Source organism: Chelonus insularis, unplaced genomic scaffold (assembly GCF_013357705.1).
Source record: "Chelonus insularis isolate UGA/USDA-ARS -01 unplaced genomic scaffold, ASM1335770v1 contig_323_pilon, whole genome shotgun sequence".
Lineage (NCBI taxonomy): Eukaryota > Metazoa > Arthropoda > Insecta > Hymenoptera > Braconidae > Chelonus > Chelonus insularis.
The window spans coordinates 382,849-402,313 of NW_023276493.1; the positions used below are offsets into that span (position 1 = coordinate 382,849).

General features: G+C 30.1%; 1 protein-coding gene across 3 annotated transcripts; it reads right to left on the reverse strand.

Moving 5' to 3' along the window:
* Positions 1–92: 92 nt before the first annotated feature.
* Positions 93–19,146, reverse strand: mwh (multiple wing hairs). Of its 3 annotated transcripts, none has more exons than XM_035081304.1 (7): positions 18,669–19,146; positions 17,604–18,472; positions 8,966–9,038; positions 6,164–6,393; positions 3,436–3,724; positions 2,600–2,818; positions 93–2,523 (listed from the first exon to the last, which is right to left on the reverse strand). In XM_035081304.1, the coding sequence occupies exons 2-7, from the start codon at positions 17,798–17,800 to the stop codon at positions 301–303; spliced, it is 3,231 nt and encodes a 1,076-aa protein (XP_034937195.1). In that variant the 5' UTR covers positions 17,801–18,472; positions 18,669–19,146; the 3' UTR covers positions 93–300. The 3 variants fall into 3 exon arrangements, with proteins under 3 accessions (XP_034937195.1, XP_034937194.1, XP_034937196.1); XM_035081303.1 differs by having other exon boundaries at positions 17,604–18,032; positions 18,296–19,146; XM_035081305.1 differs by lacking the exons at positions 17,604–18,472; positions 18,669–19,146 and adding an exon at positions 16,919–17,112.
* Between the last annotated feature and the right edge of the window lie 319 nt (positions 19,147–19,465).

Below are 19,465 nucleotides of genomic sequence, written 5' to 3' on the forward strand. Positions count from 1 at the left end.
TTAGGTTTTATTATTTAATGTTTAAAAAGAATTTTTAATAATTAAAAAAGTTTTCAATACTTGTATAAAAATTTCATTTAAATTCCGGTAATTTTAAAAAGTATATTTAATAAATTCGTCATACAAATTTAAGTAGCTACTATATATTTACATTATTTAATCAGTATCTACTCATTATTATATAACTGAAATAATATAAACAAAAAGATTAACTAATTTTCCTGCACCAATATTGAATTATTAAAAATAATACTTGTATTTATTGCACATTCTTGTTTTTAAAATTTCATTTATTTTATATTAATATAAACCCGAAAGTATATCTGTCACTTTACCACGTTTTATTGCTGTAGATGACACTGAATTTCTTCGTAATCCTATTTTATCTGTTGATGTTGGATTTCCAGAATATTTTCCAGCATTAAAACGATTTTTTCCTAAACCAAAGGCATCGTGAGGTTTTCCGGAAGAAAGAAAAATACCAGCATCATTAATTAAAAACTTGCTTGGTGACTTTTCATGGTGAAGAGATGAAATCATCGACAAATTATTGTCAGATTTAAAATTGGAAATTTTACCAAAGGTATTTAATTCATTCTGATGACTGCGGTGAGGTCTGTCTATATGATATAGCTCATCGTTTCTTATAATTGATGAGTTGTATGGTCCATTGCAAGATCCATTAAACTTTAAATAATTATCAAACGAATTCCTCGAAGTATTTTTATTTTCTAGTACTCTGACTGGATGTTTTGTCGGTGAATTTTGTTGTTCAGATCGAATTTTATTTGTAACTTTATCATCTAATCTAGAAGTTTTTACAGTTTTTTCTTTTAAAAGTCGAGTATGTTGTGACCAGTGTGATTTTGATCCTCCGATAACGATATTTACTAATGAGTCAAGGCCTTCGTCAATCCTATCTAAAGATTTAGTTAGCTGAGTCATAGGCTCTAAGGCTTCAGGTTGTGATTTTCTTGTGACTACAGGCTCCAGATTATAATCTGTAAAGTAATGAAGTCCACTGTCACTACCTCCTTCATGATAATTTTCTTTCTTAACATACGATACATGATGACATGACTCAGATCTTCGAATTTTTTTCAAATTCTCATTATCGCAAACCTTCCGTCGACTACATTGACTACTATTTCGTGATAAATCATGTAAGCTTGCATTCTCAAAAGAATTCATACTTTCAAATTTTCTTATACGACTCTCGACCTTGTTACTACTAGTATTGTTGGATTTCCTAACATTTACATTAGCATCCTGAGGATTTATATGATCTTGACTAATAGATCTTCGAAGGAATTTTTTTTTTTCAACTTCATTTTTATACCGATTACGCTCATTTGGTTTTCCAACTGGTTCAAATTGACGATAAGCTTCGAAATATTTACAAGGTCCTGAATCAAAGTTCTTACTACCACTTTTATCATAATCCTTACAAATTTTTTTATCTTTCTTTTCTACTTCGTGATCATTATTTAATAAATCTCTTGATGTTACTCCATTTTTGCCTAAATAAAGTTGACCTTCCAAATCGATACACGATTCTTTATCTTTATTATTATATTTTAATCTAGAGGCACTTAACAAAGAATCGCTTCCATCACCTAATGTCTCTTCCTCTGCGTCTTCATCATCATGAGAATTATAAACAGGATGTTGCAGAAATTCATCCGTTCTAGTTGCAATAATAGTTGACAAACAAGGAGGAAATTTTCTTGGTGGTTGTGGATGTATAATTGCTGGCACGATAGCTTCTTCAACATCTGGACCTTGAACGATAATTTTTAAACTACCTCCATCTGTAGATGTCTTCGACACGACATTTGGCAATCTTGTTTCATCTTCATTAATACTAAAATTTTGATCATCTCGTTGTAAACGGTTAACGGGATTTTTTTTCGTGTCCGAGATATTTGGTAGAGAATCTAATTTTAATTTAGCTTTCTCTTGACTTTGAATACTTGATTCTTGACTAAGAGGTAATTTAATAGCAGATCTATCTTTAAAGCTCTCTTTACTTTTTCTATCCTCTTCCTCCGCATCTTTAACGATTATTCTAAGTTCTTCAATGACATCATCAATCGTTGTCTCTTGATCGTTGTCGACTGCTTTACCTTCAATCTGTCTATTTTGATGTAAATCTTCAGGACTGCTGGATCTCTCAGATGAACTAATTCCTTCATCCTCTCCATTAGAAGATAATCGTTGTGTCTCTTGAACGTCTGTTAATGATTTAAATTTTTTTTCTGTGATATTATAATTCATCCTTTTCTCTAGTCTTAATTTCTCCAGTTGATCTTCTAATACCATTATTTTATTTCCAAGCATCACACATGTCTCTTCAGCTTGAGCTAGACGCTTTTGTAAAATGTCTACATCGACACAGTTGGCTGACCACTTTTGAATTTCTTTTTTTAATAAATCCATCAAAGTGTCATCATTTCTACCCTCATCTTCAGTTAGCCAGTCTTGCAAAACTCGAGGCTCAAGTCCAGCTTCACAAGCTTCAGCCTAAAAAATATTAGTATTAAAAAAGTATTCATCTTTATTAAATATTTAAATTATTTAAAAAATCTAATTCAAGTACTTGTATGTAAAGCCTCGTTTGAGTTTTTGGTGCAGATTTTAAGAAAGCATTGAGAAATGAAATTCCAGCAACTCTTAAGGCAATAGCTGCTCTTGGAGCAAGAAGAGCTCCAGCGAGAAATCGAAATCTTCCACCTTCTCCATATCGTAATCTTAATGTTGAAACAGCTTCAGAAACAGCCGCATGACCTCCGGGTGTCTGACATACCTTCGTCAAAAGCTACAAAAAGCTAATTATTTAATGATTTGTATTTAAATTGCAAATCTTTATAATTAATTATTTATACCAATACGATGCAAAAAATTTTGCATAATTCGAGCAATTCCAGAAATACTTGACATTAAAATTAACAGCTGGTCGATTAAAAATACTATTAAAGATATTTATGGAGAATTACTGAAGAACCGTAATCGTAGAAATAACTGGGCGACCAATAAATACTTGTTAAAAGCGGGCCACGAGAAAGGAAGTGAAGATGATACGGTGAAAAACCAGAACTGGTCCCTTAAATTTTATCAAGTACTACAACCTAACGGTTTCCTGCCTAAAGTCATAAAAAACTTTTTTAAGTGTTTCACAATTTAGGATTTGTTTTTTGTTTCATTATTTTTTGAAAATTACATTCACATTCTTCTGAATAATAATTCTTGATTTAATCATTTTTATCATCAATTTAAACAAAAATTAAATAATATCAGTTAGCTTTGATTATTGACAGTTTCATGATCCGAAATTGTAAATAATTTTTTTTTCTATTGTGCAAATAAATAACGGTATGCTAAGATTGACGTTGTATTACATTGGTCGACAGGAAGAGGATCAAGTGTGTATTATACCTGAAGAGCCAGAACCCGAGACCGGTTCAAGCTACTAGTCAGACAGACTGCAAGTGCGAGAAGTCCTGGTTGTGCTTGTGACAAAAGTCGTGGAGCATCAGCACACCTTTCAACGCATGCAGCCAAACACTCAACACAACCGAGCTCATCAAGTGCTGCTCTTCTTGTTCCAATACGAGGTCCAGTTTGTCCTGATGGCGGTGTACTTTGCACCAGTTGTACTCCTCGTAGTGTCTCCAATAGTAATGTTATTCCATCTGCAGGTGCTGAAGCGAATTCTTGGACAAAACTGAAAAAATTCAATAAGATCATTAATAATTAGATTAAAGAAGAATTATTATTTTCATTAGAATCAAAAAACATGCTACTAATATGAATGCAAATAATTTCTATATGGTATGAGTATTTTTTTTTGTCATTATTCATCCTACGACAGGTTCTATAACTGTTTATCCTTTTCCTTTAGTGCGGTATTACACGTCGTTTAATTGCGTTGTTAAGAGCCAACTAACGGCACTGGGAGATGTCACCTTTTCTCGCAGCTTCCTGTCCGATAAGTAGTAGATATTTCTGTTGTTAATCTCTTTAAATCGTTAGAATTCTCTATGTACAATTTAATTTTAATAAACTTCACCATAATGCTTTTTCATTCAATACCTACATAACTTCTATACATTTTTAATTACTTTTTTTATTTTTTCCTGAATCATCAAAGATCTTACATTTTTTTTTACTTGTGATGTTCATATTTTTGATTTGCTATTTTTAAGATTCACATTGATAAGTGGTTATGAATATTCATTAAATTTAATGGTGTAAAAAATATAAAATATATAAATCTTATTATACTAGTGTAATTTATGAAACACTTAAAATTTTTACAAAAACATTTCAAAATATTACATACACTTTTATGCCACAAAATAGGCCTATTTGGAAAGGTATAATTTTTGTAACGTTCGAACATCAAGGGCAGTATAGGGCTCCAATTATCTCCAAAAATATTAGCGATTTGTTACGACCATACGTATATAAATTTACAAATTATATATGTGTGTCAGGTTTTATGCAAAAAAATTTGAAAGCCTCATACATATTATGATTTTGATATTTTTCATGATTTAAATCTGTGAATCAGATATAAAATATAAATCTATGTAATATACATAACATAACAGACATGTAATAAATAACTTCTCTGAATTACAAAATATTTTTATGATAGAAAATTATTATGAAGCATTAAAATTAATATGATAATTTATTCAAAAAAAAAGTAACAAATGTTATGAACATATGTTTTTTTTAGTATATCAATAGCATTCATTTTAATAGAATATTCATAGAAAAGTATAATTGAAAGGTGTAAATTTTTTTCTTATCTTCTGAGAATGTTGGAAAGCCTTTCGTTTTATCTATCAAACGTTTTGGTATCCGGAAACATTGGTTCACTGCACTCATGAGGTTATCAAACCTCCGAGTCTTCTCGTTTATCTGATTGATTTCTCAAGCCTCTGCATTTCCATATATAGAAGAACAGAAACAAGTTATGTAACTCGTTATGGATTTAATCATTCATATAGAGAATGATGAATCAGAGAATTCCTTTCAACTTTTATTCCAATTGAAACAAATTAATAAACCATATATTTCGTAGCTATCTAATTTTACTGAATTACTAATCCAATAATGGGCAAAATTATACATAAAATACATTGATTCAATGATGTTATAAAAATAAAGGTAGATACATTATTCTGTTTTAGTAATCGGGTTGCAAATACTTGAATCGTTATGGGGATAATAGCAAGGAGACACGCTACGTTGCGGTATTTTTAAATTAAAATATAATAATAAAAATATTTAAGTGAGAATATAAATATGAAATTCATAGATGGAAGATGGAAAAAAAATAAAAGAAGTCATGCATGTTATGAAAATCATGAAGGGGAAAGAAGAGAAGGTATTCTCTTCCTTGCCTGGAGAATAAATGAGGCGGTTCCTTGCTCGGTTGCGTTATACTGCATCGTTTGTTATGCGGTCGACGTTAGTGTATTCTTTCCTCCTGCGATGCATGAATACTGGCAATATCTATGTCTTATATATTCAAGTAGCTTGAGCAATCGTATAACTTTTGGTCATTTTTATTCAACAACCCTCCATGTGTCAATGAAAGATAAAAATTTTTTATACTCCAACAAACATGTAAATGACTTTATAATATACATTTAATCATTCATTTTTTTCAGATAAGTATTGAAAGTGATTTCTTTCGAGATTATTGGATCTCTTTGAATCAACCACTTTTATTTTCCAAATATGTTACCGAGTATAAGTCATCCTTGATGGTAATTTTTTGTTTTTTAAGTGTAAAGCCTTTGATGAATTGGTGGATTTGTTTCAAGATGTGAATGTTGCAGTTGAAAAAATACAAACTTGAAATATAGCTCCATAATTTATCCTTGCACAATACATGTTAAACATTTTTGTTCAACTGAATGAAGACCTTTTACAGAGGTCTGGATAAGTCTTGAATAAAAAGGTAATTCTTGTTGGTGAAATTTTCTACAAACTTACTTCATCAGAACAATTCATACTAAAAAAAATATAAATGTCAACCACTTATACACTATGACTATTCATTTTAAAAATACTTATTATTATAAATGATTTCTTTCTTGATACAACTTTAAAAGAAAGTTGATAAATGAATTATTTGATTATTTACCTAGGAAAAGCAAGCCTAAGATCTGCTCGTAATTTGTTAAGCAATTCACTAACAGATGTAAATTGTCTCAAAGTCATTTCTCCACTTCCGGATACATAACCGGAACTTGAACTAGTTGTTGAGGGTAATGTCCCTTGAGAATCATGATTATTTGTTAGTGGACGTCTTCCCCATCTTCGTAAAGCCATAGCATAGTCTTCAGCATTGTAGGTTGGTGGACGGAGACGTTCCTGAAAAAATCAATTAAACATTAAATCAATAATTAAATTATTACAACAAAAAAATAATGAATAATATTTTAATCATTAAAGCTAAAAATAAGAATGATAAAATTTTGGGTGAAAAAAAAGTTGTGTAAAGGTTCAAGTTAAGATGTTAATTGTAGCAAAAGACAACTGTGTTTATCCACATGACGACGACCACTCTATCTCAACATGAATATTTCATAAACCTTCGTCAAGTTACTGTAATTTTCACGATCTCACTATAACGCGGTATTATACAAAGTCCTGGGGAGAGACGGTGATTGCTTGGCGATGAGTCTGCATCCTGATGAATATACAGAGAATATAAAACATCATCCAACGCTACGGTTATTCACCTTAATATAAAATTCCAAATAAAAAAACAAAAATGTATAAAATTATACATTTTTAAAACTTGAGATGAATTAGATGAATTTTCAATAAATATTCCACTATTATTCAACAAAAATAATATTCAGGATTATAGAATTCTTCTAAGAACCTACACTTTGCACAATCTTGATTAAATTACTATAATAGTCATTTAAACGTAATAAACAACACCATATAATATATAAAATACGGAAGAGAAGAATTAACGAGACTATGGTGTGTCTAATTGTGAGGTAGTTTTTATTCAATTTTCACATTAAATAAGAAAAATTGATTAAAGACAAAAACAATATATAATGATAATATTAAGATATATTACTGATGTGAAAATACAGGAAGATGATTAACTCGACGAATTTATCGCCGGAAGTTGATAGTACATGTATGAAGAAAAAGTGTGAATATACATAAAGCACAAAAACTTGTGGTTGAGCAACAACTCTCTGTTGAATCTGCAAAAAAAAAAATATTCTTTTCGCAGAGATGGTGTTGGTGATGGTGGCTGAATAATACTACATCAAAGCATACAAGTTTTATGTGTAAAAGATATCCTGCATGCTAAGCTTATTCAGAGACTCATAAATTGATGGAAAAATATTGACAAAAGAATTTTATTTTTATTAGTTTGTAAACTGCATTGTGAAAAAAAATATGTTGACTTTATGTTGATAATTTTTCCTTGAAAAAAAGTAAGATATATTATTGTGAAATTTATTATTCTTATACTAAAGCCTGAAGCTAAATGTGTGTATTTATTAAAGAAGAGGATAAATAAAATAACAAATGAAAGGTGCAATTTGATGTTGAGTAAAGTGAAAATTATTTTACCATTAAGCAACAGAGTTTACCCTCCAACTATAACTGCGAATTTTACTCTGATATCCAAGCTAACTCTTATTAATATTCTTTACTAAGCTTCCTTTAGATTTATTCGTGGTTAAGCCGACATGGAATTAGTCACATTAATCGACTTGGCTATTCAAGCTAACATCTCGACATTTATCCTCGTTGGTCTAGCTAGTGGAGATGCAGTATTCGTGCAGCAAGAATCATTCTTGGTCTCGTCGGAACATTGCTTCTTCTTTGCTACTTTTTTACCTGTTCTATAAGATACAACACTATTTCTCTATGTTTGCTAACAATAGAATCTAATTAATTATCATGTTTGATCATTTGTTTTTTTGTTTTTCAATAAAATTAAATGTAATTAAAAGACATTTGTCATGTCTGATGATTGATTTTTAAATTTCATATAATAAATAGTTAAAAAAAAAGAAATATCATCCAAAGTAACATAATGATGATAAAAGTAATAAAGAGAAAGAGTGAAGAAAAAAATAAACGTGCACAAACTGTCGACGTGTTGTACGTACACGCCTATACTACCCATGCTACGATAGTCATGTGGTGTTGACTTCAAGAGTCGAGCCAAGATATGCTAATCGAATACTTCCTGTGGGCACCTGGAAGCTTCAAAAGGAAGCAGACATTGGTTATGAGCAGTAATGAAGTTGCAATGATATTTTTAATATTTTATTATCATGTTTAAACATATTTCTCTTGATAATTATTAGTAATAATAGCATAGTTATTTTAGGTATTCATTAAATTATTTTCAAAGAATTTTTAATTTAATCATTTTGAAGAAATTGATATACACCTACATGAGTCAGGTAATAATGAAGATTTTAAAACCGTGAGAATTTCTTAACTGATAATCTTGAATGCATGTGTATTTGATTTATTTAACTGTAAGAGACTACTTTTAATTCGCACGAAGTGTCATCAGAGATATATTTGCACACAAACTTCCTGGGCGGATCAAGTGTCGTTTTTTTTTCTTCATTTTTTGCCGTATTTTTAAATATAATTACCAACATTAAAAATGTCTGAATGAATTACTTTGGTTGACATTTGTCCTCATCAAGTACACTTTCATAAATTTAATGACACTATTTAAAAGTAAATTAGTTAACAATAATATAGAATAGTTAATTAATATAAGTAATAATCTTTTTTTTTTATAATAAATAAATAAATAGTAGAAATAAAATTTTTAAATTACATTTAAATATAAGAGATAAGAGTATGAATAAAAGATGAATTTGATTGTTATGTGTGTCTGTAAGTACTTGAGCAACATCCTAATAATTTTATCACTTACTTTTTCTTGTTGTAATCCCCAAGGTTTCACAGCAAGCATTTCTTCTTCTGCATTTGGTGCCATCTCTGATTCACTGCAAATAAGAAAATAAAATAAATTAATTAAAAGTAAATAAAATGAAAGGAAGCAAGATAGTAATAGATTATTTTCGTGTTAATCAATTAATAGTTGGATATCATTAAAGAGGGCGATACAGATGTAAGTTGTGAAAGAAAATCCGGTTGGTGAAAACCGGAAGAAGGGATGTCTTGTGTGTACATTGACGTATGACTTTTTTAGTGTTTCCACCACTCATAGAATTGAATTCACAGATACATACTCACATACAGTAGGATTTTAAAACGGTAAATCGTTGGTATACAACATCGAGAAGTCGATTACCCTTCATTTATAGTTTTTATTTCGCAGGGAAGAAGATAGAAACAACAGTGAGTGAACGGGTTATTCTAACATGTTGAGGCCACACGGAACGATTCTTAGGACGCGTGATGTTGAGACACGAAGAAATCGGAACTTGGATGAGATTCATGTTGCGTCTGGTCGTCGGTGTATAGTAGAAATAGTGGACACAACGGTCGTATGGCGTGAGGACAGGCGAGGCATTGACCCGCGATGTTAGTCACGCGCACACACTTGCATTCTACATCAGCCTGACACTGCACCACTGTCTGTATAAGACGTAGTCTCGCGAGGGAGATCACGTACTTATACAGACAGCAGCAATCGTCTTCTGTATAGCTGGGTGAAGCCGCGTTCCGCACGTGAATAGTTAATGCGAGATGCGTAAGGGATATACCTATAGCAATTCTCTGTGCCAATCAGCAACAAACCATCGGAATTGGAGACTTAACCAGTACAAGCGATTCAAGGGAAAAAAAATACCATAAGGAGAAGATCTGTTGACTGATAACAAAGATATATAATCATTTGATGCTGATTTAGAAGAACTCAACTACATGAAAAAATGAAAGATCAGTTATAACTTGGAATTTCTATGCATATTTTTACTAAGTATTCAATGGTAAGTTGTTTCAAGAGTCAATACTGGTTTTTTGATGCGGCAAAAAGTACATTTATTTCATCAAAAATCATTATACTTTCAATTATTCTAACACAACTTGCTTTAAACAATTAAAATATACTCAACAATTTCGTGTTTTTTTTTTATCATTATTATTAAATTTATCATTAAAATTGTTTGAACAAAATATATCATATATGGTTAACAATGATTGAACTAGAATTCACTAATAAGTCCGGTTTGGAAAGCATCACTTCCTAGTGACTTACCTGGACTTTATTGGAGTTATTTATTTACTTAAAAGAAACCATGATAAATATTATGGGAAAATGTTGATGAATAATTTCTCCAAGTGGATAGGAAATAAATGATAAAAATAACAGACAAATAAAGGATAAAATAATCCAGCTAGTATAAGCCCTTAAAGGAAAACACCAGGATTTCTTAGAATTAATGTGATGGAAACGGTTCAACTTCCTCTTGGCCACGAGCGCGTAAAAGGAAGAGTATAATACGGATCAGAATAAAGAATGGAAGATAAGTTGCGTATTTATAATGTTTCACGCTTCTGCTAATCAGATTATTATCACATGGCATGAAGTAGCTGTAGAGGAGGGCATCAATAGCAACCACAGCAGAAGCTACAGTGGCGCCTGAAAGATCGTGCAGTCTATCAGGATATAGTACTCACAGCTGGAGAAATATCTATACCTACTGGTTTGGGCTAACCAGGATCTACTAAGAAGTATCAGTAATATATTGATTATGGTCAGCAATTCTTGGGGAATAGAAGCTTACCAAGAGTTGTAAGGGATCAAAGAAAAACTTTAAGGACGAATGGAGCATGTCGAGAAAGAAAGAGAGAGAGAAAACATGGAGAGAATAACAAGAAAATAAAGAAGAAAACGATCAACAAGAGGATAATAAATGTGAGATCGGATTTACTTGATACTCGATTTTATTGCTTTCTACATGACTCTACCAACCAACGATACAGATTATTTGAATATCATACCTTAAATAGAGTCATGAGTAAATTATAAAAATTACTCAAGTACTCGTAGTGAAAATCTGATGAGTAATAATATCCTTGATAACCTCATTATACTTAAAGAATGTAGTTCATGAATGAAAACTATCAAACTTGCTCTATTACATTCTTTATGGCTATATTAAATGCCTATAAGTATACCTTGGGTAGCTTTTCTTCGTTCAAATTGTTATTATTAGTAAGGAAAGTTTGATATATTAAATTAGTTTCAATTGGCTTTTTTTCTTTTTTGATAATATTTTTATCTTGATTTAATTATTTTATTCTTTTTTGAGATAACTTATTAGAAATGATCCATGTTTATAATAATGTTGGAGTATTAAACAAATCCAAAATGTGATTAAATACATTGGAGAAATATTTTTATGAAAAATTATACCATGCTGTTGTAGTAACTGGTTCTGAAATTGCCCTGAAGACAAAATTACCAGATTTTTATGCTGAAGACTTGATAAAAATTGGTCTAAAAAAGAATAAAAATGGTGTTACAAGTTGATTTGATTTTGTTGCATTTCAAAGTAATTTTTACCATACCTCTTGACTTGTCTTCAGTTTACCCAACAACATCATGATGATACTTTTTATCCAAAAAATTTTTTCCACTCTTGATAAATTTATAATAAATGAGAAAATAAATGAAACAACATTCAGAAGATCAGCAGAAGAATTTAAATCATTTTTGCGGTGGGCAATTTTTACTGTTGAGAACCTTCAGAACCAGTTACTGGACAGCACATTATTTTTTCATCAAAGTTCAAAGTCATTTTCAGAGTATTATTTTTTTTTTTCCACTATATAACATTCATATCAAAATGAAGAGAAAAAAAAGGATATTTCAATGAAATTAAGAGAATTATTCATGACTCTCACATATTCTTTGACACGTGAATTTCTTCAATGGTTAATCCACTTCATATCCTGGTGATTTTTCTTTAAATTCTATAGAATTTTATTTATCAGACAGTAAGTAGCAATTATCTTAGATGTTTGTTGTATCCCGTTACGTAGGAATATGAATGATACAATAATTAAATGCAATATGCGCATATGTATACATTAATACAGTTGAAACTTCCGTAATTATCATCAAATTTATATTATAATTAATATTACTTTGTTCACACGCAGAAAGATAGTATATAAATATAAGCGACGGTATCAGTTGTAATAATTGCACACGGATGTATTTTCATTCGTGATTGTCTTACTGCACTCTTGATTAATTCTCTTTCTACTCACTCATTTTTCAACTTATATTCTTTCACTCTCGTGTCTACATCATTCTCTTTTTTCCCTGTCAAATTATATTCACCGTGAATTTTATTCATCAAATTTCATAATAACACCATGCTTCCGTGTAAAGGAATCATTCAAATTTCATTTTATTCACAAAAAAAACCTACAGATTTTTGAATAATTTATTTACAATGTATGTTAAATTACCCTATTCTTGTTGGAAATTATTGATTAGCATTAGAATAGGATCAATAATGAATGAAATATGATGATGGATATGTAAAGATCCGCTAGTCAATTACAAGATCGCGTGTCTTAACGAATCTCACGGTGTATTACAAAATAGCAAACCATATATCTACACTGTTGATCGGGTGCTAATTACTATGTTTATAATACTACTATTTTATCATTTATCGTTAAATTTTCTCATTAAACAAAGGCATAGTGATTATTTTTTTCTCAATAAAAACATGAATAAGTATTTCTCAACATGATCAACTTTAGCATACCAGTTACTTCTATTGTCTGCTAATTTTTTTTTTTCTAATAAAAAAAATAATCTTTTTAATTTGAATGAATATTTTTGAAAAAAATGATTGACATTTTGATCAACACTTGATAGATTGATTGATAGTATTGTTGAGCATGAAATAGTCTTAATCATGATAGTGACATACAAAATTCATGAATTAATAACCTTGGACAGATGTTGATTGTGTGCAATCATATTCCGTTATAAATCGCTAGTTGTAAACCAAGTCTTCTCTTCATCTTGAAGACTCATCTTTGTACCAAGTACCTAACTGTATCTTTTCTGCACGCGTGTGTTGATCGCACGTAATACGAGCAACTTATGCAGGAAGTCACAAGGTAGTCATCCCTTTAAATGATAGAGATAGTGTACTAATGTAAGTAAGAGATGTAGATATAAAGCTTAATGCATAAGTGTAAGAGAAAATATATCATCAAGAGTATATTGCTTTTTTTTGAATAGTTTTAAAATGACTTCTCTCTGGCTGGTATATATTGAGACAAAAAATTCCATTCTCAACAACTACCATAATTATACATTCTATTGAAACTTCAACATAAAAATAATTTAATATTATCATCATTGAACTTGTACTGTTTTTTTTTTAAAGATGATCAAATTACCAAGAATAAGAACAAATAAAATATTATTTCAATTATAAAATATCTTTGTAATGCAACTTTTTATTGTAAAAATAGACACTAAAATCTAAATGAATTATTTCTATTCAATCTTTCTTCATTTAAAGAGAGACATTTATTAAATGAATATAAATAGAATAATTTCTCATATTGTTTTTGAAACTCACAGCCTAGATTCTACTTAAAGATTGAATGTAAAAGTATGACAGTTGTCTTTTAGTAGTAATACACATGAACAAACTAGACTATAAATCAAATTTAGCAGACAAGAAAAAAAAAACAAATTGATTGATGCAATACTTTTCTACGCAACAATTTAATAACAATGAACAGAAAAAAAAAATCACCACAATCTAATTGCAAATGAGAATGTAAATTCAAAGTTGATGGCACAGAAACGAAACTCTGCGAATTTTAAACTTACTTAAAGATACATAGATAGGTATATACAATTGTCGTGCTACGGGAAATGTTGATCAAGCAAACAGATATTAAAGTTTGAATAAGAAAAAAACAATAAGTATCATTGTTAATAATGGTATAATTGAGGTTTCACAACTTGCTCATATCTTAGGAAATGAGCTGTAAAAAAATGACATGAAAATGATTTATTATTGATGTTTTGAAAATTATTTCATTGTAATTTTTTAGGAGTAGGATTTTACTCTAATACTGATGAAAAAAATCTTGCAATCATTAAGATAATTTCTGGAACTTACTCTCTAATAATTAATCAATGAATATATTCATTGTTTCTAGTTATAATATTAACATTAACTCGTGGTGACTTTATCAGTACTCTTTTAAATTTCATCAGCACCTATTGGTACTGAGAATCAGCTAACAGTCACTGAAGTCATTGATAGAATATACATTATTTAGCAGTGATTGTATTAACTATTAATAAATAAAAAATTAAACAAATCAAATAATAATTCATTTCCCAATAAAGGGATATTCATCATCATATTTCATTATTGATCAATAATTATCAATGACTTCTAGCAAGAATAGTCTCATTAAAATGCATCTTTTATGATCTATTATTTGAAATTTTTTTGGAGTTGATTAAAGCTAAAGATGTTCCACTTTTAAATCATTACTAATTAAATAAATAATCTAATGATTAATAATAAATGAGTTAAAGCTATTAAATGATATGGTTTAAATGAATGAGCAAGAGAAGAAATTTTCACTTAATTCCAACAGTCAAGTATCTAATCTGTATATGGATATTTTCTTAAAGCCATAATTCTACAGTTACTGGGATACTTTTACCACAAAATGAATAAATTATACAGCCCATAGGAGTTGAAATAGTACAATATAACGGATTTGGAATGCCAATGTCGGTCGCAGAACTCACATTGCATTGAGAAGTCAGGCAGCTCGTACACACCCTCAATGTGTACCAGAGGCAGTCATTACGCACGTTTACACCCACGCTATTCAAATCCCAGAGATAGACACAATACAACACCAAGCCATGTTATTGCAAAGCTTGCATGATTGATCCATTGCTAATACGTGATTGGGTATCGTATCAGTCTAATAACACTGTAAAACCGATCAAGCATCAAACACGAGTGTACATTTATATATATATATATGTACATGTTGCATTATCTTGTCGGTAGTTATATGTAGTATGGAATATAATGGGGCATTGGTGCTGCTACGTCCGGGATAGTTGATCCTTCCGCTTTACGGGATATTGATCGTTATTGATCATGCCAATAAAATGAAAGTGATGTAGCGAAAATGATGGTATTAAATTACTTTTAGGTGATTTTAAAATTCTTATTTATTTTTCAGCTCTTTTACTCAGTTAATTGTAGAGAAATTACCTTAATAGATGACTCTAGAGTAGATATTTTATTTAAAAATTTAAATGGAATTAATTTAAAAAAGTATTTTTATTTTAAATCAATTCTAAAGTAAAAGTAAGGTTTTAGAGTTCATTAAAAGTTTAAGAAAAGTAATTAGGGTGACAATAATTTAACTTAAAAGTCTAAAAATAATGAAATACACTGAAATGACTATCTTTTGTATAATGAAAAGAGGAACGATTAACGTTGTAAATTCAAATAGAGATAAAAATGTAGGACAAAGTGGACAGTTGTTGTAATTATTTAATTAAAGAAGACTTGTCCCATAAAATGAGAGATAAAAAGATCAAAATGATGAGGGTACTTTATTGAAACTATATAAAACACTAGGATACATAAAAAGTGTCGCGTGATGAAAACATCTCTGCGTGCTGAAGAAACTTATTATCATCTCTATAGCGTCTCTTCGTGTCACGCTCTGAATCTACATCTTGACTGCAAAGATGCTATACAATGTTCTTGTCTTCTTTGGACCCTCGAGACAATAATTTCAAGTTTTTTTTTTTATATTCAATGGTTGTTTTTATGTGTAGAGTACGGACGTGGCTGTATCATTGATCGTTCATGCAAAACGTCGATAGTTTGATCGACTCAGCTGGATGATTTATCTCAAGAAATTACAGATCATTACTCTGATTGATAGCACAAAAGGAAAGAACAAGAAATTTCAATAGTCAAATGAGTTTTTGATTAATGATTGTTAATTACTTGATGTTGTTTCGTTTCACATGAGCGATTCATAAATGAAAAATCTCGACGGGACATAAAGAACAATAAGGTGATGTTGGCTTGTAAAGCAATGAGTGGAATGCAATTTACTACCCGGCCCGAGTAATCATATCTCCATACGTAGTAAGTAAACCTCGACGGGGCATACAATTTTTGCATTAAAGAGGTATTTCTATAATTGACGTAATTACACGAAAGTAACGATGACTCTTGGCGATAACCGTTTTAGTTTGTAGTCTTGTCCAATGTCATAGTCGCTTAGTAAATAATGCACATAAGGGAATTAAATCTAATGTAAAGTGTATGTACATACATTAGATACATTTACCCCGAAAAAATATATACATATATATACATATGTATAACCTCCTTACACTTTTATCTCATTTGTACCAGTTTCTTCCATCTTTTATTTTTATCATATCAATATATATATATGTATGCTGATTTTTATTATTTTCTTCAATTACTTTTACGACTGTTCTCACACTATCACTCCTAATTTATTTATTAATTTGTTATAGAAACTTGGGAATGCTCCTGATTTATTTATACTTTTATATCTTCAATACCTTCGATGGTTTTTTTTATGATTTAATTTATATTAATGTCCTATTCCATAAATATATATGGCAATTTTAAATTTAATTTACATGATGATAACAAATATATGCAAAATTAATCAAAATTTTTATGTACCAATTTAATAAAATAAAACTTATTTTTATTCATCCATTTTTTTTTTTTAATTTCAATAATCTTACTAATTCAATTTAATACTTGCTTTATAGTTATTGAGTTTTTAATTGTAATATTAAATCTTTTAAATAATATTTAATTGTTATAAATACCTAAGAATATGCAGTTAGTGGTCAAATGTTAAAATATCTCCAAAATCATTTCATGTATCACAATGATCTAAACACTCACAATTAGAACTGTAATAACTGATTATAGTTATGTTAGAACCTCGATTAAACACAATTAAGAAAACATTGAAGGGATAACCGCTACCTGAGATAGTTGCGGGATTACTGAGTTCCAATGTAAGCCACCTGCGTACCTGTGCCCTGTAGAAGGATGCGTCATGCGTTTAGTGGAAGGGAGAAGTAACAGATATTCATACGCACGCGCCACATTGTCATAAATGTGCGTGACAATGTTCCCTTTTATTCAGGTATATTTTATTTATTCAAGTATATTATTACTTTTTTAAAAAAATTTTCTCTTTTATTTGTTTAAGAAATAAAAAGTCATTATTTTTAGATTTTTCATTCAAAGTAAATATAAATTATGTAATATAATATAATATAATTTAAATATAAAAAGGAATTAATGTAAATTTATATCTTTATGAAATTAAAATTGATTATAAGGAAAATAATATTTTAAAAAAAGTAATAATAATTTTAAACAAATTTTGTAGAGTAACAAGTATTGTAGACGGAAGTTGAACAAGCTAATTTATTTATTGTCGATAAAGAAGAATTTCTTTGAGTTATGATTTAGAATTGGTAAGAATGAGTTCTACATTACCTATCGAAGATTAAACTGTCCTGTTGGTAATCGCATCCTTTACATCCGCTGCATCTTGATGATTCTGTATCATGATCGGCTTCCTTTGATCTTCTGTTTTCTTTATCTCTACGTACTCCGTTCCATGTACGATTGATAAGATAGAAAAAAAACATGGGTTTACGTGGTTGACAGGGCTGAGATCTTGAATTACCCATTTTAAGTAAACACCTATACTGAACAATCCGTATTAAGTGTAAAAATATAAAAGGTACTGCAATCTTTTTTATAAATGGTTCAGTGAATTTCTTGTAGTAAGCCAGGCATTCTTGATTTACTGGGTCGACTTTGAGTCGTGAAATCTTTTTAATAACAAATGAAATGTTCCACTACACGAGTTCACAATTCATGATTATTCTTTGATGGATGTGCAGTTCCGCAATGAATGCACTATTTTTTTACATTTTAATACAATTTGCTTTATCATGTCACAATATATTTATCTACAACAAATATAATATTTAATCACTAGTACAGTACATTGACTTTGAACAACTATTAAATCAATTAGTCACAATTTTCTTTTTTAACTTTTCATCATAATAAAACTTTCAAAAGAGAATATAATAAAACTAATAAATATTGCCATAAATAAACACTTGCAACACATAAAAAGCAAACTTGATTTATAATAATTTGCAAATCACACTAACATTGCGTGAAAATTTAACACTATCTTCGAGGTGTCTGAAGGAGACTTGGTCAAACAAGTTCTCAATGACTTGGCGACTGACTTGCACTACACGGGGTTGACTGTTGTTGTCCACCTTTCATCTCATTCTGTGTACCTCTCGCCACAAAGATCAACCGTGAACTTGACCCACTGGAATCTAAAAGCGTCCGTTAATCAACCCGAATGCATGTAATTTTTAACCAAGTAGGTTTCTTACTAGTGCTAATTAATAATAGTGTGTTTTTAGCAACTTAAAAAAGAGAAAATAAAAATCAAAAAGTCACCAAGCCACAGAAACACGGATAAAAATAGTTGTAATTGTAGGTAAAGTTATCACGATTCAGGAAACTCACTGCTATTTATTTGTTTCGGGTATACTGCACAGGACGCTCGTAATTTTCTCGCAATGTCGGACTTCATGGAACGAAGCACTCGACAATACTAACCACAAAATTACTCACACTAATCCAGTTGTCACTTTATTTGTGTTCAAGTTATAGAAATGAATTCATCAACACCATTATCAATGTTGATTTTAAAATGTTCTACTTGCGATAACGTGAATATAACCTGAGGCCACTGATGATGAGTCCGAAGTAGACTGTAAGACGATATACACGACACGAGATCGTCTGGAGGAGTGAAGGTGCTGGGTTTCGAGTCTTGAGTGTGCTCGATAACTGAGATGGTTGCACGTGTGCATCGCTCGAGCACCAGGAGTCTTTCTATCTACACACAGGAGCCTTATTATTATTGCTAATATAAAGTGATGGGCAACAGTTGAGACTGGATCAAGAGATTCTACTGTGGGTCGAGTCGTGACCTACGATATGTACTGAATGTTTTGTTTAGGTCGCGTCAAATGCCACGCGACGTACCATACAACTAACCTCTGTAAACAAGCGGTAAATTGCAACAATCGTTGATGCTTTCATTTTTGTCACCACGCTTCAAGGATAAATATCACCGTTACAAATCTTTTTTTTGTTTAATATTGATCTTGATTTGTTTTACAACAGGTATGTACAAATTTATTAACTTGTGCAACCATCTAATCAGTTTTTTCAAGTTTGTAAACATAATTTTACATTAACACTTGAATGATCATGGAATGTACCGGGATCATTGAGGTTGTGAAAAAGATGTAATA